The sequence below is a fragment of the Schistocerca piceifrons genome, chromosome 1 (genome assembly GCF_021461385.2).
Source record: "Schistocerca piceifrons isolate TAMUIC-IGC-003096 chromosome 1, iqSchPice1.1, whole genome shotgun sequence".
Taxonomy (NCBI): Eukaryota; Metazoa; Arthropoda; class Insecta; order Orthoptera; family Acrididae; genus Schistocerca; species Schistocerca piceifrons.
Window position 1 is genome coordinate 608,746,081 of NC_060138.1, and position 24,939 is coordinate 608,771,019.

The 24,939-nt window shown below is 39.5% G+C and overlaps 1 protein-coding gene across 1 annotated transcript in view; it reads right to left on the reverse strand.

Annotated features, from left to right (window-relative positions):
* The window catches only part of LOC124791873 (RRP15-like protein), a 64,209-nt gene that overhangs the window by 34,694 nt on the left and 4,576 nt on the right, over nucleotides 1-24,939 (reverse strand). The window contains exons 2-4 of the mRNA XM_047257893.1: nucleotides 15,913-16,244; nucleotides 11,315-11,400; nucleotides 1,591-1,771 (exon numbers count right to left, since the gene is read on the reverse strand). Of these exons, the coding sequence (XP_047113849.1) occupies nucleotides 1,591-1,771; nucleotides 11,315-11,400; nucleotides 15,913-16,244 (599 nt within the window). The remainder of the gene's footprint in view (nucleotides 1-1,590; nucleotides 1,772-11,314; nucleotides 11,401-15,912; nucleotides 16,245-24,939) is intronic.

A 24,939-nucleotide genomic window follows, 5' to 3' on the forward strand; every position in this document is an offset into this window, starting at 1 on the left:
GGCATTGATGACAGCATTGTTGGATAGCCTACTGAGGGATATCACGCCAAATACTGTTCAATTGGCATGTTAGATCGTCAAAATCCAAGCTGGTTGGAGGCCCTTGCCCATAATGCTCCAAATGTTCTCAGTTGGGGGAGAGATCTCAGGACCTTGTTTGTTTGTAAGTGTACATAACATCTACTGATTTCCATCCCACTTGGATAATTCCTTCATGGCCCCCTCATCCCATTCAGATAATCCTTCAGAGTGGTGGTGTTTCTGAGGTTTCCCTTACAAACAGATATAAAGAGTGTTCCAAAATAATGTACACTCTTGACAAAGACAGAAATACAATTTTTATGGGTAATAATCTAGAAGGCGGTGAAAAACATAACAATGCTTTCTTTTGCTTCAGGGTTGTTAGCAAACATGGAGTTATCGTTTGAACAACAGAAATGGGTGCTAAAGTCTTACTGGAAAAAAGAGAATGTACATACGGTACACTGACATTAGAGAGTTGAATTTGGGACACCATCACCGACAAGAGTAACAATTACAAGAATCAGAGATAAGTTTGAAGTCGAAGGAATGGTGCACGATATGAAGAAGGGACATAGCAGATGAAAGGGAAGGTCAACAGACAATGAGAGTGTTGATGCAGTAATCCAGGCATACACACAATCCCCGAAGAAATCTGTGAGGCAATGTTCTCATGAGACTGGGAGCTGCAGAAGCAGTGTTCATAGAATTTTGTGGTTTCGGAACTTTAAGCCTTACATTCCAAGACTTCTCTATGCTCTTAACGACAATGATCCTGGGAGGTGAAGCAAATTTTGTGAGTGGTTCATTAACAGATGTGAAGAAGAGCAACATTTCCAAGATCGAATCCTTTGCTCAGATAAAGCGACATTTAAATCTGATTGAACAATTAACCGCCAAATTGCGTGTACTGGGCCAGGGAGAATCCATATGTAACTGAGAAAAGGCATGTTAATCTACCAGGAATAACAGTCTGGTGTGGTCTGTCTTCTAGAGTTAATCGGGCCGCACTTCTTTGACAACACTGCCACGGGTGACTCGTACTCGGAAATGGTAACTCCTGGTCTTAGCGTTGTCTTTGGAAATGAAGATTATTACTATCAACAGGATGGGGTGCCACCTCACTTTCACCTGGATGTGAGGGCATTCATACATTTCCTGTCAGATGGATAGGACAAAGAGAGAATGTAGAGCATCCAACTTGATCTCCAGATTTAAGTACTCTTGACTTCTTTCTGTGGTGTACTCGCACGAACACAGTTTAGGCTGCGAGACCACACACACTGGATTATCTTAGAGAGCAAATTGAGAAAGCCTGTGATGCTATTCCATTGTAAACAATAAAGTTGGCACGTCGCTCAGTCGTGAGTCATTGTTGCCGGTGTATTGCGATGGACGGACACCAGTTTGAACATTTACCACATTAAGTCAGACCATGAGGCGCCTAACCCAACTAAAATTGTATTTCTAACTCCTTTCATTAAAGAGATGTTCAGTTTCAAAGAGTGTATACATTATTTTTGGACAGCCTGTATTAAAGTGACACTTGAACATACAAAACATGCTTACCTTCATAACAGTTTCAAATTTGGCTGAACTGCCTTTCCCCATTAGCACATCTAAGAAGGCCTTTTTATCAACAGACTTCATAATTTTATCTTTTTTAACTTCAGAATGCTTGACTTCTCTAAACTGCTCATCCAGTTTTTTCTGATGTTGTCGCACTGCATTAAACAACTGCACCACCCCTCTGTAAACAATATAGTATTAATTCAAATAAAAATTCTCTAGTTGCTGAACAACTAAAGTTTGGTCATTTTTCGTTAATTAGGTAGATTAAAAAATACATTCTCCATTACAATACACAGTGACACCAAATCATTTATAAAGATTTTGATATAAGGGATGAAATGCTACTGAGTATAAAGACAAACCTTACTGTACATAAGGTATTCTGAAACTATACCTGGTTCTAAAAGAATGGAAGATACTATTCTGTAAAAACGAAAAATGATAGATTTACTTATTTTTGAAGGTCGAGTCCTGTGAATTCTTATAAAGTCACACAATTAATTGGTAGAAGAATACCAAGTAAATTTTCTATAGTCTCAAGTAATACTTCAAAAACCTACATTTCCTTCTTAGTGTCAATTTCAGATGTTATGATTAAAAAAAAATGAAAATCAAATAGGGGTAATGCAGGAGTAGATTTAATAATGAATAGGAAAATAGGAATGTGGGTAAGCTACTACAAACAGCATAGTGAACGCATTATTGTGGCCAAGATAGATACGAAGCCCACGCCTACCACAGTTGTACAAGTTTATATGCCAACTAGCTCTGCAGATGATGAAGAAATTGAAGAAATGTATGATGAAATAAAAGAAATTATTCAGATAGTGAAGAGAGATGAAAATTTAATAGTCATGGGTGACTGGAATTCGTCAGTAGGAAAAGGGAGGGAAGGAAACGTAGTAGGTGAATATGGATTGGGGGTAAGAAACGAAAGAGGAAGCCGCCTGGTAGAATTTTGCACAGAGCACAACCTAATCATAGCTAACACTTGGTTCAAGAATCGTAAAAGAAGATTGTATACAGGGAAGAAGCCTGGAGATATGACAGGTTTCAGATAGATTATATAATGGTAAGACAGAGATTTAGGAACCAGGTTTTAAATTGTAAGACATTTCCAGAGGCAGATAAGGACTCTGACCACAATCTATTGGTTATGAACTGTAGATTAAAACTGAAGAAACTGCAAAAAGGCGGGAATTTAAGGAGATGGGACCTGGATAAACTGAAAGAACCAGAGGTTGTACAGAGTTTCAGAGAGAGCATAAGGGAACAATTGACAGGAATGGGGGAAAGAAATACAGTAGAAGAAGAATGGGTAGCTTTGAGGGATGAAGTGGTGAAGGCAGCGGGGGAGCAAGTAGGTAAAAAGATGAGGGCTAGTAGAAATCCTTGGGTAACGGAAGAAATATTGAATTTAATTGATGAAAGGAGAAAATATAAAAATGCAGTAAATGAAGCAGGCAAAAAGGAATACAAACGTCTCAAAAATGAGATCGACAGGAAGTGCAAAATGGCTAAGGAGGGATGGCTAGAGGACAAATGTAAGGATGTAGAGGCTTATCTCACTAGGGGCAAGATAGATGCTGCCTACAGGAAAATTAAAGAGACCTTTGGAGAAAAGAGAGCCACTTGTATGAATATCAAGAGCTCAGATGCAAACCCAGTTCTAAGCAAAGAAGGGAAAGCAGAAAGGTGGAAGGAGTATATAGAGGGTCTATACAAGGGCGATGTTCTTGAGGACAATATTATGGAAATGGAGGAGGATGTAGATGAAGATGAAATGGGAGATATGATACTGCGTGAAGAGTTTGACAGAGCACTGAAAGACCTGAGTCGCAACAAAGCTCCAGGAGTAGACAACATTCCATTAGAACTACTGACAGCCCTGGGAGAGCCAGTCCTGACGAAACTCTACCATCTGGTGACCAAGATGTATGAGACAGGTGAAATACCCTCAGACTTCAAGAAGAATATAGTAATTCCAATCCCAAAGAAAGCAGGTGTTGACAGATGTGAAAATTACTGAACTATCAGTTTAATAAGTCACAGCTGCAAAATACTAACACGAATTCTTTACAGACGAATGGAAAAACTAGTAGAAGCCAACCTCGGGGAAGATCAGTTTGGATTCTGTACAAATATTGGAACACGTGAGGCAATACTGACCCTACGACTTATCTTAGAAGCTAGATTAAGGAAAGGCAAACCTACATTCCTAGCATTTGTAGACTTAGAGAAAGCTTTTGACAATGTTGACTGGAATACTCTCTTTCAAATTCTGAAGGTGGCAGGGGTAAAATACAGGGAGCGAAAAGCTATTTACAATTTGTACAGAAACCAGATGGCAGTTAGAAGAGTCGAGGGACATCAAAGGGAAGCATTGGTTGGGAAGGGAGTGAGACAGGGTTGTAGCCTCTCCCCGATGTTGTTCAATCTGTATATTACGCAAACAGTAAAGGAAACAAAAGAAAAATTCGGAGTAGGTATTAAAATCCATGGAGAAGAAATAAAAACTTTAAGGTTCGCCGATGACATTGTAATTCTGTCAGAGACAGCAAAGGACTTGGAAGAGCAGTTGAACGGAATGGATAGTGTCTTGAAAGGAGGATATAAGATGAACATCAACAAAAGCAAAACAAGGATAAAGGAATGTAGCCGAATTAAGTCGGGTGATGCTGCGGGCATTAGATTAGGAAATGAGACACTTAAAAGTAGTAAAGGAGTTCTGCTATTTGGGGAGCAAAATAACTGATGATGGTCGAAGTAGAGAGGATATAAAATGTAGGCTGGCAATGGCAAGGAAAGCATTTCTAAAGAAGAGAAATTTGTTAACATCGAGTATAGGTGTAAGTGTCAGGAAGTCGTTTCTGAAAGTATTTTGTATGGAGTGTAGCCATGTATGGAAGTGAAACATGGACGATAAATAGTTTGGACGAGAAGAGAATAGAAGCTTTCGAAATGTGGTGCTACAGAAGAATGCTGAAGATTAGATGGGTAGATCACATAACTAATGAGGAAGTATTGAATAGGATTGGGGAGAATAGAAGTTTGTGGCACAACTTGACTAGAAGAAGAGATCGGTTTGGTAGGACATGTTCTGAGGCATCAAGGGATCACCAGTTTAGTATTGGAGGGCAGCGTGGAGGGTAAAAATCGTAGAGGGAGACGAAGAGATGAATACACGAAGCAGATTCAGAAGGATGTAGGTTGCAGTAGGTACTGGGAGATGAAGAAGCTTGCACAGGATAGAGTAGCATGGAGAGCTGCATCAAACCAGTCAGGACTGAAGACCACGACAACAACAACAATGATTAATAGCTATTTCTGCTGGGGCAGACTTCTATGCATATTGCAAATAAGGCAAACTACCACAAAGACATAATTTTAAAGAGTAGCACCCTTACAACTGTAAAAGATTTTTATTACTTTTTTATTTGTTTACTTAATTTCATTAAATTGAATAGGTATCTCTGCAGCAAAATTTCACAATTTACAGAAAAGAAGAACACAAAAAAGGTGTTTGACAAGGTAATGATCTCCCCCCAACTGCCTTACAGTTGCATTCTTGAAAACACTGTCCAAATCAGACAGAAAAACAAAAACTGTTTATCCCAATAAGAATGGGAAACAAATTTAAAGGTATCACAGTTAACTGACTAGCTTTGGCATCTTTAGGTGTCTTGTATTCTGCCACGCACCAGCATCGTTCATGCATGCCATTTGGACAATGTGAGCCATTATCTTCATTAGGTGCTACCAGAGACTGCTCATCAAGTGTAATGGGTCCAGTAATTACATCAATGGCCTGCCCCTCCCATGGTCAGTTTCAGGCGTTCTGTCTGCAGTCTGCTCCCACAAGTAGTGTTCTCAGTTATTCCCTCTTTGGTCCGGTGCACCAAGTCAAGTGCTGGTGTTCTGTCTTCAGTCTGTTGCACCTGCACCTGGCCTGGTGCACTGGACTGAAGGGGGAATGTCTAAGAACTTTTCTAGCAGAAGTGGACTACAGAGGGAACACCTGGAACCACACCAGACCAAAAACGGAACACCAATGCAAGAACAGATGCACTTCAGAAAAGAATATGCAAATTTCAGCAATCAACAACAAAAATGCCTTTCAGAGAACAAAAGGAAACATTGTTCTATGATGATGTTGAAAGCAGCGGTTTTGTATGGATCAGAAACACAAGTGGCAACTTCTCAAAGAGAGTTTGGGCAAAAAGAGTGTCAGATAATTCTGAGAACCACTTACAAGAACAGCTTTCATTAAAAAATTCAACAAATAAATTTAGTGCAAAGTAGAAAAGAATCACAAACAATTAAAAAAAATATGCATGATTTTGTGGTTGCCTCAAATGAATGGAAGTCAATGTGGTGACTAAAAGAGTACTCTTAGTCTTTTGACACAAAACCCAAACCCACAATGTACCGGTACACAAGCAACAAAAAGGGCCTCCACATAGTCAAAATCAAAGTCTGAAGATGCTTTCAACAGAGATCACAAAGTGATAACAGCTAGAGGAATAAATCCAAGTGCCTCAGAGGTAACTGCAGCACATGTTTCCACCACTGGCATGCTGTCTAATGGATCCGTAAAGACCTGACCAGTGATACCTGAGTCTGATTTCATCTAGAGTTTTCACAAATCCTAGGTGACCAGATGTTGGGAATGTTGTGTAAAATTTTCAGGATAGCTGTCTTTATGTGAGATCAGATGGCGAACAACCATAACCACCCCATTGGATTACTGTCCCTCTTATACGATGCTCCATTAACTAATGAACTGAAATTCTCCTATGGTTGGTGCCTCCTCCTCCTCCTTCCTGCTTCTATGGTTTTCAGCAGTGGTGGATCTTCCCTCTTCTCGGCAGCACGTCATTTAACATAGCGATGACTGGGATTTCATCCATGCTGCTGTGATTCGCCAAAGAATTTCTTGAAACGCAGTTGGCCTCCATGTGTTTGCATCCATTTTTGCATACCACTGTAATGTTGTAGTCGTGAAACCTCAGTGCCCATCTCAATAATCGACTTGTTGGATCCTTCAGGCTAGTCAGACAGCCGAGAGAATGGTGGTCTGTCACGACAGTGAATAGTTTGCTAAATAAATATGACTAGGACTTACTGATCGTCCAGACTCTTTCTAAGTTGTAGAGTATTTTATCTCAGCCTTGGAGAGTACTCTGGAAGCATAAGCTGTCATCTTTTCACCACCTGCCTCTGCTTGCTACTCACACAATGCCAGAACTGGAGGAGATAGTGCCTCCCTAAGGATAAGAAAAGATCTTTCCTGCGTCTCATTCCTGGAAAATATGGTGCCTCCCAGCAGTTGTTCTAGCAAGGGGGGATGTATCTTTGTAAAGATGACCTCTATCAATCGCCGATAGTACAAGCATATTCCATGAAAACTCCTCCCATCAGGAATGAATCAAGGATTCACAAAATCTATGTCTACTTTTATTTTCTCTGGATCAGGGTGGACTCTATCACCATTCAGCTGGTGCTCAAGATTTTTATTTCTTGGGCAGTGAAGAGAGAGTTTTTTCAGTTGAGACAGTGACCTGCGTTCTGTACACACTTCAACACGGTTTAGGTAGCTTAGATGTCCTTCAAATGTCTTCTAAAAAACAACACTGTCATTCAGATAGCAAAGATGTTTTCCATTTAAAGTGTTGTAGCATGTTATCCATCGTACGTTCGACGATGGTTGAAGCATTACGTGGTGCAAATAGAATAACTTTAAACTGACAGAGGCCATCAGGTGTAGTGAAGGCAGTCGTTTCCCAAAAAGCCCTAACAATCCCATTTGCCAGTAGTCTCTCAGTATGCCCATAGCAGAGAAATACTTTGTTCCTTTCAAGGACTCTAACGTGTCATCAACTTGTGGCAACAGATAGACATCTCTCTACATGAATTTGTTCAGTCATTGATAGTCAACTCAGGAGTGCTATGTGCTCTCCTCCTCCTTTGCAAGGACCACAGGAGAGGATTAAGGACTCTCTGAATGTTCACAGGTATCACTCCTGATTTGTAAGCACCTGAAAATTGACACAGAACAGCTATCACATGTCGACGTTGCTCCTCAGTCAGGCCACATACTATCGGCAGATCGATAGCAGCTTCCTTCACTGCAATGTCTCATCGTAGCAAAGAGTGGTTCTTTGTCGATAACACTATGCTGCCCCCCTGAACTTGTTTGGCTGTCCCTAAGCACATACTTTTAGGGATGAGTTGTGGCTGTTCATGACAATTATTGATCCAAAGTCCTCCTTGACGATCTACAATACCCATGATTGTCGCAGGCATGTGTATTTCTTTGGTGAGCCTGAGTAGCTTTTGCAATCAAAAAAACTCCGTAGTTGCACTGAGCATCTCAACTGATGACTAGAACTCATCTCGTTGATGACGGCCAGATAGCATCTGCAATGGGAACAGCCCCTAGCCTAATCTTTGTTATGTGTGCTTGTTGGAATAGCTCTGTCAATAATGAGCTCTGATCTTTCATAGTCTATGACTGCTTGCGATTTCTGCAAGAAGTCCCATCCGATAATAGCATCTTGTCTATGTTCTGCTAAAACAACAAATCTGAAAGGCTGCATTCTGACACTGATAGCTATTCTTGCAATAAACATTCCTTTCAGCTCGATGTATTTCCCATTTGCAACCCTCAGCACAACTGCTTTTGTATCACAGAACATAGTCTTCTTTAGATGACAATGATAACCATTTGACATTACACACAAAGAAACCTGGGCAGGTCAGCTGTCAAAGAAGACCTCAATGAGATTTCCTGAGATATTAGGGACTGTCATCCATGGATGATTTTCATCTGTGTCAGCTTCACCTCCATGTAACCTCACTTAAGTTTTCCTGAGGCTGGGGGATGGGTGAATGACACATACTTCCATATGGCAACACGCTGAGAAGTAACCTTGTCCAGTGTACAGTGATGGGCTTCATCACACATGTTGATTGTATATTGTTTGCAGTTGAGTGGTGTGAATAAAATTATTGCAATAGTTCACATCTGATGCCATATCAGTAATTGAAAACTGCCTTCCCTCCTCTGCTGCAGTGTACAACATATCCAGGGATCCTGCAGGTGAAAACATACCTGGGTGTTGTTCCCAGTCCTCCAAATGCCTGTTCTCCTGTGGTGCACTGTACTTGGCTTACTTGTCAGTTGCACCTGTGTTGGTTGAATGCTGGGTGGTTGTTTGTCAGTTGCAGCATAAGTCTGAGTTGGTCGTGTCCATTCTTCATGGTGTGCTCGACTAGTGATGGAGATTTGTGCCAAAGATCAATACACCCCTTTTCAACACTCTCTGCTGTCTCATGGCTGCTAATCTCCTGTATACTCAGTTTAACATTTCTAAACTATTTAGTGTATGAGAGAGACAAGCTCATAGTGGTCTTCCACAACTGCCACAGGGAGCACATTTGGCAGTCTTTCATGCCACCCTTTTCTGTTAAATTTTCTCATTTCACTGGCATCACTTGATGAATTCCTCTGTAACTGTGACATCCTTTTATGAGAAGAGGTTGTTATTTGTCTTCTGCAACTTCTTTAATTAAGTGTGAAATTTTGTTGGCTTCAATCATATTCAGATTTATACTGCGGCATTGGGCCAAAACGTCCACCCCTCGTGGTCTCGCGGTAGCGTTCTCGCTTCCTGAGCACGGGGTCCCGGGTTCGATTCCCGGTGGGGTCAGGGATTTTTCCTGCCTCGAGATGACTGGATGTTGTTGTGTCGTCTTCATCATCATCATTCATCCCCATTACGGTCGGAGGAAGGCAACGGCAAACCACCTCCATTAGGACCTTGCCTAGTAAGGCGGTGCGGGTCTCCCGCATCGTTTCCCTACGCTCTGTAAAGAAGCATGGGACTTCATTTCATTTCACGTAGGGCCGAAACATTCTGTATGTATGACAGTGTCATTTCCTCATGACATTGGGTCTTATCTTTCAATTGTTCTGCCTCTAAGCAGACTTGCTGCTGACTGCCACTGAAAGTGTTTCTTCAGTTCGACCTCGAATTTGTCCCTGCTATTATGCTTCTCTTCATTGTTTTTGAACCAATGCTGAGCTGTGCCATCCAAATAAAAGTACACATCTGCCACACACCATGTTGTCCCATATACTGTATCTGGTGACTCGGTCAAATCCTTTCAGCCATTCTGTCATATCCTGCACAATGTCTTTGAAAAACACTGATAGATGCCTGAGGTGCAGCTCACTCACTGCTGTTCTGGATGCTATCTGTCTCCTAAATGTACAGATCTTAGGAACAATGCACTACTTGTATTTCAGTTCCATCTATGTAGGTGATGGCCTTTACATTGCCTAATTGGAGCCATGGTGATGTAGATGTCTTGAAGTACCCGACATCTCCAGCAAACAATGTCACAGAAAAACCACAATCAAGTGCAAATAGGAAGGTAGGGTCTTGGATTAAAGGAAAACAGTTAGCAGCATGAAAGCACATTTATTACTCACTACAACATACAGCCTGTGGTATGAAGGGTTACCCCACCCTTTCCTTGAAATCTGATGAAAGATGTTCACGTAAAAATGTTTTCTACGTATGTAGCATCTAAAGAATATCCATTGTGCGTGCTTTGATTTTTGTTTCTGAGGAGACAATGCAAGAAGCATGAGCACATGACATCTGCAAGACACGATGCTGCCACGAGTCTCTACCTGCTCTAGAGGTGGCATTTATACTTCGGTGTCACAGCTTGGCAGTGTTTTGGAAAGTGCAGAAGCAGCACCTTACTGACAATGTAAACATTCAGAAGAAAAGGAAAGAGTTAATGTCAGTCTCTTATGTGTTATTCTGAAATTCAGTTCAGATATGTTGTTCTGAGTAATAACAGATTTCCCATCGAACATTTTACTGAATACCAGCTTTCTGGAATATACAGTGTTTGTATAAATGGCTGCACTACCTGTCCAGGAACTCAGTTCTCTTCTGCTTGAAGTGATTTATACAATCACTGTATATTCCAGAAAGCTGGTATTGATACAAAGACTGAATGTAACAGAACATACAAACATTACAAATATAAGGTATTTCGAAGTAATTCCAGAAACAATAAATACTAAGTAACAACTAACTGCTGGTGGTCAGGTTTGAAATAGCAACCTGCAGCACACCATCCAGTAACGCATACCATAGCTCACAACAATATTACAGTTTTCTAATTTCTGCTTTCATGGAAAAGTCCACATCATACTGAATTTGTTTCAACAGTCTTATACTTCACTTTAACAGCTTCTTTTTATTTTATTTTTTTATTTTCTTTTCTTTTTTATTTTTTTTTATATCAACATTCCCCTCACTAGTTCCTAGCAATAGAACCATCAATTCCAAAATTCTTAATTCCATTACCAACTGTTATTTAGTGGTGATGGTGGTGGTGCCTATGCATACACAGTCATGTTTCTGCCTGTATTTACAAGAGTACATTAGATAATTAATTATAGGAATCCAGTTATTTCTCATAGTGACGTCTCCAAGATATATTAAATGAACCTTTTGTTCCCCACACTGATGGCCACCAATTTCATTTCTTAAGGCTACTTATGTCAAATTCAACACAGCATCTGACATTGTAACTGACATTTCTGTTTTCATATCTATGTACATACAAGGTTTTAAAAATTAATTAATTTTCTATATTATTTTATACAAGAATTAACAATTATCCTGTTACTTACTTTGTTGCTATCTTGGCTAATGCCTTTTCTCTGTTCTTGTCCAAAATATGTGGTTGTACCCTGCCTTTGTTCTCCCACAGTTTCTTCTGCAGCATAGAAGAGTTGATAAAAGCTTTAAAGGCTATATGTGTCATTCAAATATAAAATAAATAATAAAACTCTCTCTCTCTCTCTCTCTCTCTCTCCCCCTCTCTCTCTCTCTCTCTCTCTCTCTCTCTCTCTCTCTCTCTCTCTCTCTCACACACACACACACACAAATTTCAAGCTTTTGCAACCTAAGGTTGCTTCATCAGGAAAGAGGGAAAGAGAGGGAAAGACGAAAGGATGTGGGTTTTAAGGGAGAGTGTAAGGGGTCATTCCAATCCCGGGAGCAGAAAGACTTACCTTAGGGGGGAAAAAAGGACAGGTATACACTCACGCACGCACACACACACACACACACACACACACACACACACACACACACACACACACACACACACGTGATTTACCACGTGATTTACCAACTGACATGCCTACACTGTGAAGCCTTCTATGTGGGAATGACCGGCAACAAACTGTCCATTCGCATGAACGGACACAGGCAGACAGTGTTTGTTGGCAATGAGGATCACCCTGTGGCTAAACATGCCCGGTGCACGGCCAGCACATCTTGGCACAGTGTTAGACCATCCGGGTTACCTGGATACTTCCCACTGACACCAACCTATCAGAACTCCAGAGATGGGAACTTGCCCTTCAATATATTCTCTCTTCCCGTAACCCATCAGGCCTCAACCTCTGCTAATTTCAAGTTGCCGCCCCTTGTACATCACCTGTCATTCAACAACATCTTTGCCTCTGTACTTCTGCCTCGACTGACATCTCTGCCCAACCTCTTTGCATTTACACATGTCTGCCTGTGTCTGTATGTGTGCTGATGGATATGTGTGTGTGTGTGTGTGTGTGCCCGAGTGTATACTTGTCCTTTTTCCCCCTAAGGTAAGTCTTTATTAAATGATGCTGAGTTTATAATTGAACTATGCCCATCTAATCCTGGAGTACTGTAGATGGTGATACAGTCACAATCAATGGTACATTACAGTACATCTTCTACTCCTGTTATATTTCATACCTTTGGCAATGCATATTTCTCAATGTGAGATTACTGATTAATACCCATGTCTGCAGATCTATATTTTTTATGTCATATTATTTACTATCTTTTATTCTGAAAACCTTTCAAAAATTATCTAACATTCAAACTCAAGAAAATGTAATTATACCTCAATGTATTAATTCTACATAATTATTTTCTGTGATTAAGAATCAATGTGAAATATAACTACATCTAATGTACCATTGTGAAATATATTATTATGTTTCATGGAGTGAGAAGAAAGTGTCTTTGACTTTTTGAAAGTGAAGAATATACAGCAGAGTAACTTTACCTAGCGTTTTATTTTACAGAAGTTACATTTTATACCTGAAATACATTTTGTGAGCTCAGCTAATCATCATTATTGATGAATTTATTGAATGAAGGAATTACACCTAACTGACTGCAAGAAGAAGATTAATATAGTGTTGTTAAGCACTTACAAGACCCAGGAAACCTCTTGGTGATCTCAAATCCCATTTTCTTTTTTAGGACAAAGAGTCACTATAACAACAGTTACTATGGCATCAAACAGAAAGATGAGTGTTGTTTTCACTGCTGACATTCTACAACAAATAGTGTTAGCAAAAATTGGTCTAGGCTCCTTGTCCTGCAATTAACTATACTCAATTCTATGTTTGGAGATGTCTGACAGAATTGAGTCTCAAATTTATTTTGCCAGTTATTTAATGTTAAAATAGTATGGATTATAGAAATTGGTTTAAGAAGGCTTATTATTTTAGTAACAAATATTTGTTTTCGTATTCATCATGTAGGAAACTTGTGTTTATGATTCGCATGTGTTGTCTATATTTCAAGATACAGTGATTTGTTAGAAGTTAGCAGAGCAGTGTCACTACTCGATTTATAACAAAAATTCACTGCCCATTTCTTGCAACAATTTTTGTTTATGGTGTCTCACATGATTGGCAAGTTTGACTTTTCCAAGCTCATAGTCACAGGTTTATACTGTCTGGTAGCCCCGCAAGTAGAATATACCAAATCCAATGTTTAACTTCAGAGTTCAAGCCATTTAATTTTGTGACACAGATATGATCTCTGACACGTATTTTTTTACTGATAAACAATTTTCAAGTCAGTCCGTCATCAACGCCTTCACAGTGACCCTGTTTGTAAGAAGAGGGCAATGAACTGGTATTTTGAAAAACCATCGTATTTGTGAATCTGTTGTTTCAAATTTCTCCACACTGCCATTAATTACTGCTAGCCATTTTTTTTAGAATATTACACCAACATATGCAGCCCAGGCAGATAATCTGTTAGCAGAGTAAATTACAAGTGGCATCTGATTGGAAAGAGTGCATGTACTGCACACACATTCACAAAAAACTGTAACAGGGATTCTGATACAAAATATTACACAGAATTGAAAACACAGTGTGTGCATAGATACACTAAAGCAATTTAAAAGATGTTTAACAGGCGAGACATAGATTCTAAGTTTTTGTAATGGACAGAAATGTGTTAAGGTTCCACCAAATAACTCCAAGCTTGGTACTTGCAACCACAGTGCAAAAGCAATATATGTAGCAGTGTCTGAGTTTCTGTGTTTCTTTGTAGCAACACACAGAATAAGATGAAATTAATAGCATATAGGCTTAAGTTTTTATGAGTTGTTGAAATTACAACAGAGCACAAAATAACATGAGCTGCTGGTAAGATCATGGTAAGCAGTACAGAAGTAGATCTTTGATAAGATATGAAATAAATTAAAATTCATGACACTTATTAAAGTTATTTGGAACTTGGAAGTTCCTGTACACTTGATTTGAGCATTGTGAATAGCTAGTTGCATTCTGACATCAATCCAGATGATTGCAGAATTATTATGTGCCAGTTTCCTTCAATTTAAAATGAAAAGCCGTCACATCTAAATCTAATTAGTTTAACTCAACTAATAATCCATAACAAGTTAATTATTAGCATTACACTGCATGACCAGAATAAAGGAATATCACTATAAGTAACATATTTTTATCAGTGAGTAAGGAAAGATCCATGTGAACAGTTTCACAATAGCCATACATACCGATGAACAACTGGTTGGTTATCATGCATATATTAAAAAAAGAAAAGAAAACTGTTTAGAGACTGCAGTGAAGTTGCCACATGACTTGATTCCTATTACAGGTTATCCTGCCTACGATAAAGTGGGACAGTCGTTCCATAACACCACCTGCCCTACACTTTGTTGATGGAAAGTAACATTCTCCAGGCATTCACCAAATGCTAAACCTTCAAGCGAATTGCCTCATGGTGTAGTATGATACATCACTCCAAATCACTCATATCCAATCAAATGCTGTCCAGTGGTGTCAGTCTTTACACCATCTCAAGTGTCGCTTAGTACTGACTACAAAAATGGGTGGATTATTTGGAGCTGTTTGACCATGTACCTGATATTTCTTAACTCCGTACACACAGTCATTGTACTACCTGGTCAGCTGGTAGTGCCTTGGAACTTAAGAGTAAGTGCTTCCACTGGACACAAGATCACATACGTTGTCAGCAGCTTTTCCGTTGCATGCTGCTGTTGGTAATTGTATCTGTGGTGAATGATGGGAAGTGGGCATGATGAATTACGAGTCACATGATTAAACAAAATGGAGGAACCAATGATAAAATACTGCTCGATGTCATCATAATATGGAGTTTACAAAATTATGTGGTGGCATAATGGAATATACTGTGCAGAATGTTGACATTTAAAACAGAATACTCCACAAAATTTAAACTGTATTCTTAGGTTAATGCTTAACCACAACCTCAGAAATGGGACAATTTGAAAATACCCCACAAAGTTTTTGAAACAATCACTGGGCTATGCTACAGATCAGTCTGTTACCACAGCCAGGTTTCCTCCAGTCATATTCACAGGCTTCACCAACTTACAATGAAACTATCACACTGGAATATGAAACAATGTTCCAAGAAATTCTGTAGTATTCCGAGCAAAATATACAATGCAAGAAATACATACAAAAACAGCTAAACAACTTTTTAATCAACAACAGTCAGATCAGTAATCTTCAATCTAGCAACATCCATGTTGAAAACAAAAGTAATAAAGCCATATCTTCCGCCGAAACAAGTCAATAGATTCAGTGATTCTCAGTGGCTACTGTATACTAAGACCTGTCTCACCTGATTGGTTATAATCAATAGAAACAAAATGCCAACAGCAGCACACAGTGGAAGTACCACTGACGCCATAAGGGCACTTATCACTCCCACCGATTTCATGTCACTTTTACAACCACCCTCAACAATGCTCAGCAGTTCCTGCCCATCAGTACTTGAGGTCTGCCTAGTCTATTGTTGTTTCTTTGCATTTCTAAATATAAAATTAGGATCATGTTAATGCAAAGAGCAGAACAGTGAAAATAATAGGGAGCTGACAACAATTTCATACTTTTAATAAATGTAAATTGGGCCTCACCTTTAACTTTCTGGAATCCTTCATAGCATTTTTCTCAAATTTTACAGTGGTATCTTTTTCTTCTTTCTCAGCAGTATCGGTTTCTACTGAAGGTTTTCCCTTTTTTGCAACTTGTTGCAGCTTCTTTGCTTTAGCTAACACAATGGTTTTCTTATTTTTTGGCTTGTTTGTCTTCAGGATCTTGGCCATTGCATCAGCCCAGCCAGGGTTCCCACCAATGACACCTGTCCCCTCGGTTGCACTCTTGCTTGTGTCTGTTCCACAGTCACTGTCATTAGTATTTTCAGCCATCTCATGGTCTTCATCAAGTGAAGATATTTCAGCTTCTTCATCTTAAACAAATGTAAACACAATATTAAGAAAAGCAGAAAGACAGAAAGAAAAGCACCAGTAATTCATGTGAGGAAATGAGGGCTCATAGCTCTGTCATTTTTAACTTTTAAAGGTATGGAAATATAAATTATAATTTTACAAAAACAATGTTAGTAGATCAGCGTTTTAGAGCAGAAAGCCAAATAACAGAAAATTAACTCAGAAACTGAATCCTATGTAACACACGAGGATGCTTTCTCCCCCTCCCCCTTAAGTGGAACAAAGTCTAATTAAGAATTAATTATTTGCTCTGAAGCAAGGTACAAGCTGCTATGTAATTTTTCTGACACACAAACACTACATGCTGAAAGGGATTCTTATATAAGAAAATGTCATGAAACATAAACAGCTTGCTGCTGTGTTTCATCAGCTTTTCGTACGTTTACTTTCACTGGTTAAACTGTCCACTACTTGCCTGCAGCTACACCACTACATTCAAAATTGAATGCCACGGAGAAGCAGTACCTCTTCTTGCCTATCTATACTATTTTCAAATGCAGTGCAGAAAAATGCAACTGTTTACCCTCCAAGGAGAAGCCTCTTTGGGGAGAAGTTCCTCGGATTCAATACCAGTCATCCAAAAGATGAATGTCTTTCCATACCTTCTCACAGTGAAGAAAGTTGAGTGCTTGTCAATGTATTCAATGTTAACTGAACACGCCCAATGAGATTCACGGAGCTGTGTCTCCTTTCCCTTTCCTTCTCTAATGGCTGCAACTTTGTAACAAATGCAGATAAAGAACAATATTCAAGAAACGAATCCCTAGCAGTCTTACAAATGTTTTACAATAGGTGATCTATTTTTCCTCGTAGTTCTCCAACTAAAATGGTCTCTGTTATTTTAAATGCTTTGAATGACTATAGGTTGAGGAGCATTTTTTTCCCAAGGACATGCAGCCTTACTGTATGGTATTCTGGAGGTAAAATAGTCCCCCATTCTGGTCTCCGGGTGGGGACTACTCAGGAGGATGTCGTTATCAGGAGACAGAAAACTGGTGTTCTACGGATCGGAGCATGGGATGTCAGATCCCTTAATTGGACAAGTAGGTTAGAAAATTTACAAAGGGAAATGGATAGGTTAAAGTTAGATGTAGGCCTAATGGGAATTAGTGTGGTTCGGTAACAGGAGGAACAAGACTTTTGGTCAGGTGAATACAGGGTTATACATACAAAATCAAACAGGGGTAATGCAGGAGTTGGTTTCATAATGAATAAAAAAATAGAGTGCGGATAAGCTACTACAAACAGCATGCTGAATGCATTTTAGTAGCCAAGATAGACATGAAGTACCCATCTACCACAGTAGTACAAGTTTATGTCTCAACTAGCTCTACAGATGATGAAGAGATTGAAGAAATGTACGATGCGATAAAAGAAATTATTCAGATAGTTAAGGGAGACAAAAATTTAATAGTTATGGGGGACTGGAATTTGACAGTACGAAAAGGTTGGGTTGGGCTGGGTTGATTTGGGGGAAGAGACCAAACTACAAGGTCATCAGTCTCCAGCAGTGCCCTTTCAAAGGAACCATCCCGGATTTTGACTGAAGCTATTTAGGGAAAACATGGAAAACCTAAATCAGGATGGCCAGACACGGGATTGACCCGTTGTCCTCCCGAATACGAGTCTAGTGTGTTAACCACTGCACCACCTTGCTCAGTATGTACGAAAAGGAAGCTGATAGGTATTCCTGCTTAAGGGAAGTCTCTCTAACAAAGAAATCACTTTCTACAAAGCTTGGGTATCCGATTAATGAGGGAATTAGTATATTTCATCAAAATATACAAGGTATTAGAGATAAACTTAGTGAACTGCTTATAGATGTTGACTCTGAAACTATTGGTATATCTGAACATTTCTTAAATAAGGAGATAATTCAGAGGCTTCCTTTACCAGGATACAGGTTGGCTGGCAGCTTTTCTAGGAGCTCTTTGCGGTGTGGGGGAGTAGCCATGTATGTGAAAAACGGTATCCCATTTGAGTCAATTGATGTTTCAAAGTACTGCACTGAAAAGGTGTTTGAATGTTGTGCAGGTGTGGTTAAATTTAGTGGAGCTAAACTTCTTACTGTTGTTATTTATAGATCCCCAGACTCCGATTTCACAACATTTTTGCTAAAGCTAGAGGAGGTTCTTGGTTCACTTTATAGGAAATACAAAACGTTAGTTATATGTGGTGACTTCAATATTAATTGTATAAGTGAGTGTGCAAGAAAAAGGATGCTGGTAGACCTCCTTAATTCATATAATCTTATGCAAACCGTATTCTTTCCAACGAGAGTGCAAGGGAACAGTAGAACAACCATAGACAATATTTTTGTTCATTCGTCATTATTAGAAGGGTATTCTGTTAGCAAAAAGGTGAATGGCCTTTCAGATCATGATGCACAAATTTTAAGTCTAAAAGATTTTTGTGCTGCAACACATGTTAAATATAGTTACCAACTTTTTAGGAAAGCTGATCCAGTTGCTGTACAGACTTTTGTAAACCTTATCAAGGAACAAGAGTGGCAAGATGTTTATAGTGCTGATACAGTAGACGATAAATATAATGCTTTCCTCAAGACTTTTCTCGTGCTCTTTGAAAGTTGCTTTCCGTTAGAACGTTCAAAACAGGGTACTAGCACAAACAGGCAGCCTGGGTGGCTGACTAAAGGGATAAGAATATCTTGTAGAACGAAGTGGCAATTATATCAAAATGTTAGAAACAGTCAAAATCTAAATGCAGCAGCCCATTACAAACAGTATTGTAAGGTGCTTAAAAAAGTTATTAGGAAAGCAAAAAGTATGTGGTATGCAGATAGAATAGCTAAGTCTCAGGATAAAATTAAAACCATATGGTCAGTCGTAAAGGAAGTGGCTGGTCTGCAGAGACAGGTCGAGAATATAGAATCAGTGCGTGTTGGGGATGTCCGTGTTACTGATAAGTCGCATATATGTACAGTACTTAATAATCACTTTCTGAATATAGCAGGTGAACTAAATAGAAACCTAGCCCCAACAGGGAATCATATAGCGCTCTTAGAAAAAAGTGTTCCGAGACTGTTACCTGAAATGCTCCTCCATGATACTGACAAGAGGGAGATCGAGTTAATAATTAAATCACTAAAGACCAAGAACTCTCATGGATATGACGGGGTATCTAGCAGAATACTGAAGTATTGTTCCACGTATGTTAGCTCAGTACTTAGCCATATCTGTAACTTTTCCTTTAGGAGTGGTCGGTTTCCTGACCGATTAAAGTACTCGGTAGTGAAGCCACTTTATAAAAAGGGAGACAGGGATAATGTTGACAATTATAGACCTATTTCTATGCCATCGGTGTTTGCTAAAGTTATCGAGAGGGTTGTATATACAAGGTTACTGCAGCATTTAAATTTACATAATTTGCTGTCAAATGTACAGTTTGGTTTTAGAAATGGCTTAACGACTGAAAATGCTATAGTCTCTTTTCTCTGTGAGGTTTTGGATGGATTAAATAAAAGGTTGCGAACGTTAGGTGTTTTCTTTGATTTAACGAAGGCTTTTGACTGTGTTGACCACAAAATATTACTGCAGAAGTTGGAACATTATGGAGTAAGGGGAGTAGCTTACAATTGGTACGCCCCCTACTTTAAGAACAGAAAGCAGAAGGTAATCCTCCGCAATATTGAGAGTGGTAATGATGTTCAGTCCCAATGGGGCACTGTTAAATGGGGCGTTCCCCAAGGGTCGGTGCTGGGGCCACTGCTGTTTCTTATTTATGTAAATGATATGCCTTCTAGTATTATAGGTGATTCAAAAATATTTCTGTTTGCTGATGACACCACCATGGTAGTGAAGGATCTTGTGTGTAATTTTGAAACATTATCAAATAATGTAGTTCATGATATAAGTTCGTGGCTTGTGGAAAATAATTTGATGCTAAATCACAGTAAGACTCAGTTTTTACAGTTTCTAACCCACAATTCAACAAGAACTGACATTTTAATCAGACAGAATGGGCATGTTATAAGCGAGACGGAACAGTTCAAGTTCCTAGGCGTACGGATAGATAGTAAGCTGTTGTGGAAAGCCCATGTTCAGGATCTTGTTCAGAAACTAAATGCCGCTTTATTTACCATTAGAACAGTATCTGAAATAAGTGACATTTCAACACGAAAAGTAGTATACTTCGCATATTTTCATACGCTTATGTCATATGGTATTATTTTTTGGGGTAATTCTTCTGATTCAAAAAGGGTATTTTTGGCTCAAAAACGGGCTGTTCGAGCTATGTATGGTGTAAGTTCGAAAACCTCTTGTCGACCCCTATTCAATAGTCTGGGACTTTTGACATTGCCCTCACAGTATGTATTTTCTTTAATGTCGTTTGTTGTTAGCAATATTAGCTTATTACCAAGAGTTAGCAGCTTTCACTCAGTTAATACTAGGCAGAAATCAAATCTGCATGTGGAATGCACTTCCTTGACTCTTGTGCAGAAAGGAGTGCAGTATTCTGCTGCATCCATTTTCAATAAGCTACCACAAGAACTCAAAAATCTTAGCAGTAGCCCAAACACTTTTAAGTCTAAACTGAAGAGTTTCCTCATGGCTCACTCCTTCTATTCTGTCGAGGAGCTCCTGGAAGAGCTAAAAAATTAAGTAAATTCCAGTGTTACATTCTTGATTTTCTTTATTTAAACTAACGACTTGTCGCCTGAATATGTTTCTTATATTTCATTTTATCTATTTCTACAATCGTGTTATAATTTCATGTATTGACTCGTTCCATGACCATGGAGACTTCTCCTAAATGTGGTCCCACGGAACAATAAATAAATAAATAAAATAAAATAAAGAGAGGGAAAAGTAGTATATGAACATGGAGTGTGGATAAGGAATGAAAGAGGAAGCCGTCAGGTAGAATTTTGCACAAAGCATAACTTCATCACAGTTAACACTTGGTTTAAGAATCATGACAGAAGGTTGTATGGAAGAGGCCTGGAAACACTGGAAGACTTCAGTTAGATTATATTAGGGTAAGAGAGAGATTTAGGAAATCAGATTCTAAATTGTAAGACATTTCCAGGGGCAGATGTGGACTCTGGCCACAATTTATTAGTTATGAACTGTAGATTAAAACTGAAGAAACAGCAAAAAGGTAGGAATTAAAGAGATGGGATCTGGATAAACTGAAAGAACCGCAGGTTGTAGAGAGTTTCTGGGAGAGCATTAGGGAACGACTGACGGGAATGGGGGAAAGAAATCCTTGGGTAACAGAAGAAATGTTGAATTTAATTGATGAAGGGAGAAAATAAAAAAATGCAGTAAATGAAGCAGGCAAAAAGGAATACAAACATCTCAAAAATGAGATCAACAGGAAGTGGAAAACGGCTAAGTAGGAATGGCTAGAGGACAAATGTAAGGATGTAGAAGCATATATCACTAGAGGTAAGACAGATACTGCCTACAGGAAAATTAAAGAGGCCTTTGGAAAAAAGAGAACCACCTGCATGAATATCAAGTGTTGAGATGGAAAACCAGTCCTAAGCAAAGAAGGGAAAGCAGAAAAGTGGAAGGCGTATATAGAGGGTCTGTATAAGGGGGATGTACTTGAGGGAAATATTATGGAAATGGAAGAGGATGTAGATGTAGATGAAGATGAAATGGGAGATATGATGCCTGCATAAAGAATTTGACAGAGCACTGAAAGACCTAAGCCAAAACAAGGCCCCGGGAGTAGACAACATTCCATTAGAGCTACCTTGGGAGGGCCATCCATGACAAAACTCTACCGTCTGGTGAGTGAGATGTATGAGACAGCCGAAATAGCCTCAGACTTCAAGAAGAATATAATTCCAATCCCAAAGAAAGCAGGTGTTGACAGGTGTGAAAATTATCAAACTATCAGCTTAATAAGTCATGGCTGCAAAATACTAACACAAATTCTTTACAGACAAATGAAAAAACTGGTAGAAGCTGACCCCAGGGAAGATGAGTTTGGATTCCATAGAAATGTTGGAACACGTGAGGCAATACTGACCCTTAGACGTACCTTAGAAGATAGATTAAGGAAAGGCAAATCTACATTTCTAGCATTTGCACACTCAGAGAAAGCTTTTGACAGTGTTGACTGGAATACTCTCTTTCAAATTTTGGAAATGGTACTGGTAAAATACAGGGAGCAAAAGGCTATTTACAATTTGTACAGAAACCAGATGGCAGTAATCAGAGTCACGGGCACGAAAGGGAAGCAGTGGTTGAGAAGGGAGTGAAACAGGGTTGTAGCCTATCCCCAATGTTACTCAGTCTGCATCAATTATATTCCACTTTTAGCAAGCCACAAAAGTGTCAACACATTGCAACGAGGAACTTACTTCATGTCGAACACTGTATTTCCACGTAAGCCCATGAACAACGGCTTAATAACACATCACACTATTGCTCAGCTACCACTTCTGTGTACTACAATTTTAAAGGACATTTCAGTGCCACTCCACTTCATTCCTGCTGTACAGTCAACTTTGATGAAGCACTGCAAGCCGTTTGATGGTGAACCACCACATTCACTGGCCCATCCAATACTGTCTCCACCAGACTGCACTTTCCACTTATAAGCTTTGGTGCTGCACACTCACCACCTCACAGTGAGTAATACAATGCGGACAATTGTAAGACTCTGTACTCGATTATGGACTGTCTAAACGTCCCACACTAAACGCACCCACAAGGCTTAATCTGGCTAAACTGGACCTGCATTCGCTTCCTCGTTTTGGTGTGCTGCAGTCAGAAACTGACAGGAGAGATGTTTCCTACAGTTTTGCATGAACCTGCAAAACTAGGGAGAATCTTCTGGGTAATGCTCTGACAGGCCTTGGTTTGAGCTCCAAAATTCTGCACATAAACCAAATCCCCAGTATCGAAACTACACTCCTGATGTGCATGAGCAATATTTCAATATGCCATGCTCCACGTAGTGTTAACATCTGATGTCTGGCAGCAGGTCACCAATCATCTACCAGTTAGAAAGTTTCGAGTTGACCGGGTAGCCCAGCATCAACTGAGCAGTAGTAGTTCTATGGGCTTCAAGAAATGCAGTATCAAAGGCTAAACTCAACCATCTCACTGACCTGTCAAAACATGACTGACTCTTAGCATGGTATATATTTAAGGCTGTCCTTAAATTATAGTTGATCTGCTCGGCAAAGGATGGTTGCAAATGATAAGAAATTGTGGTTATCTAGTTAATGGCATAATCAATGCATTACCTCTCAAAAGGTGTAGAAAGGAAGGCAGCTGCATTATCGGAGACAGATTAAGCCCGACAGTAAATGTCATGTTAACAAGGAGGATTATATGGTGCTTCCCCTCCCCCCCCCCCCCCTCCCCCACCTTTTAGCGGATGGGAGGTTGAGATGATCCATAGTTGATTTCAGAGTTCTGCTAGAGACCCATGATCTATTGCTCACTGCAAGCTGACAAGCGTGCATTGCTGAAGCTTACAGGAGGAAAAGCGGAGGTAGGTGGAGACAGTAGTGGACAAGCAAGTAAATCTGGTAATTTACCACTGAGCAGGTTGCAATGCTTCATCGAAGTTGAGTTTACGCCAGACACAATGGGGTGCTGGACCAAGACTGAAACTCAGGACCTCTGCCTTTCACAGGCAAGTGCTCTACCATCTGAGCAACCAAACACGACTCACGACCCACCCTCAAAGCTTTATTTCAGCCAGCTGTGAAGACAGGTCATGTATCATGCTCGGGTAGCTCAATCTGTACAGGACTTGCCTGCAACGGGTAAAGTTCCCGAGTCCAAGTCTTGATCCAGCAAACAGTTTTAATCTGCCAGGAAGTTTCATATCAGCACACACTCCACTGAAGAGTGAAAAATCATTCTGGAAATATTTAGCTTTCTTTTTTTCACCAGTCACAATTTCTAAGGTTGTGGTTAGGATGGACTTAATGTTTTAGCTTCAGTTTTTGCAAATGAAATAAAATACCATGTACCATCATTTATGAAGCATAGGAAACTCTGAACAAGTAATGTGACTGTCTACTCACATCTAACTCACAATTCATTGTGTTCACTTCCCTTAATTTGTCACGTGAAATGTTAGCAACAGCAGTATGCAACACAAGTGCCATAATACATTGTAAGTGCACTTTTTACTGAAGTACCAAAATATGTATGATTGGCCAGAATATTAACACAACAATAGAATGAAATACTACAGTTTTGCTGTTGACCTCCTAGCCCAATGCAATTGTGACACATTCTTAAACCGTATCATCAATGAGGATGAGACTTGTACTCAACCTCCAGAGAGAGAAATATACGACATTACATGCAGCAATATTATTATTTGTGCTAGTATTGGAAAATATGAATTCTAGCATCCTGGAACAACTATACAGCTCTAATATTTGTATGATATAGATCTTGACTTTGTCAGTATGCAAACAGCTGACAGCGGGAAAATTACAGTAGAACCTTGGGGTCAACTGAAGCGTCCAATTCCACCTGTCGGCTTTGACCCGTAACGTAATTCTGTTGTGGTGTGTGACGTCACAACGGCGCGGAGTTTAGTTTGTGTGAGTGGCATGTTTGTAGGTGTCATTTTGATGTGATAGGTGGTGCTCTCTGGTGGTGTGTTTATGTGTTGTGTGTTAGGTGATGTTTTTGGTTTAGCTTGCAG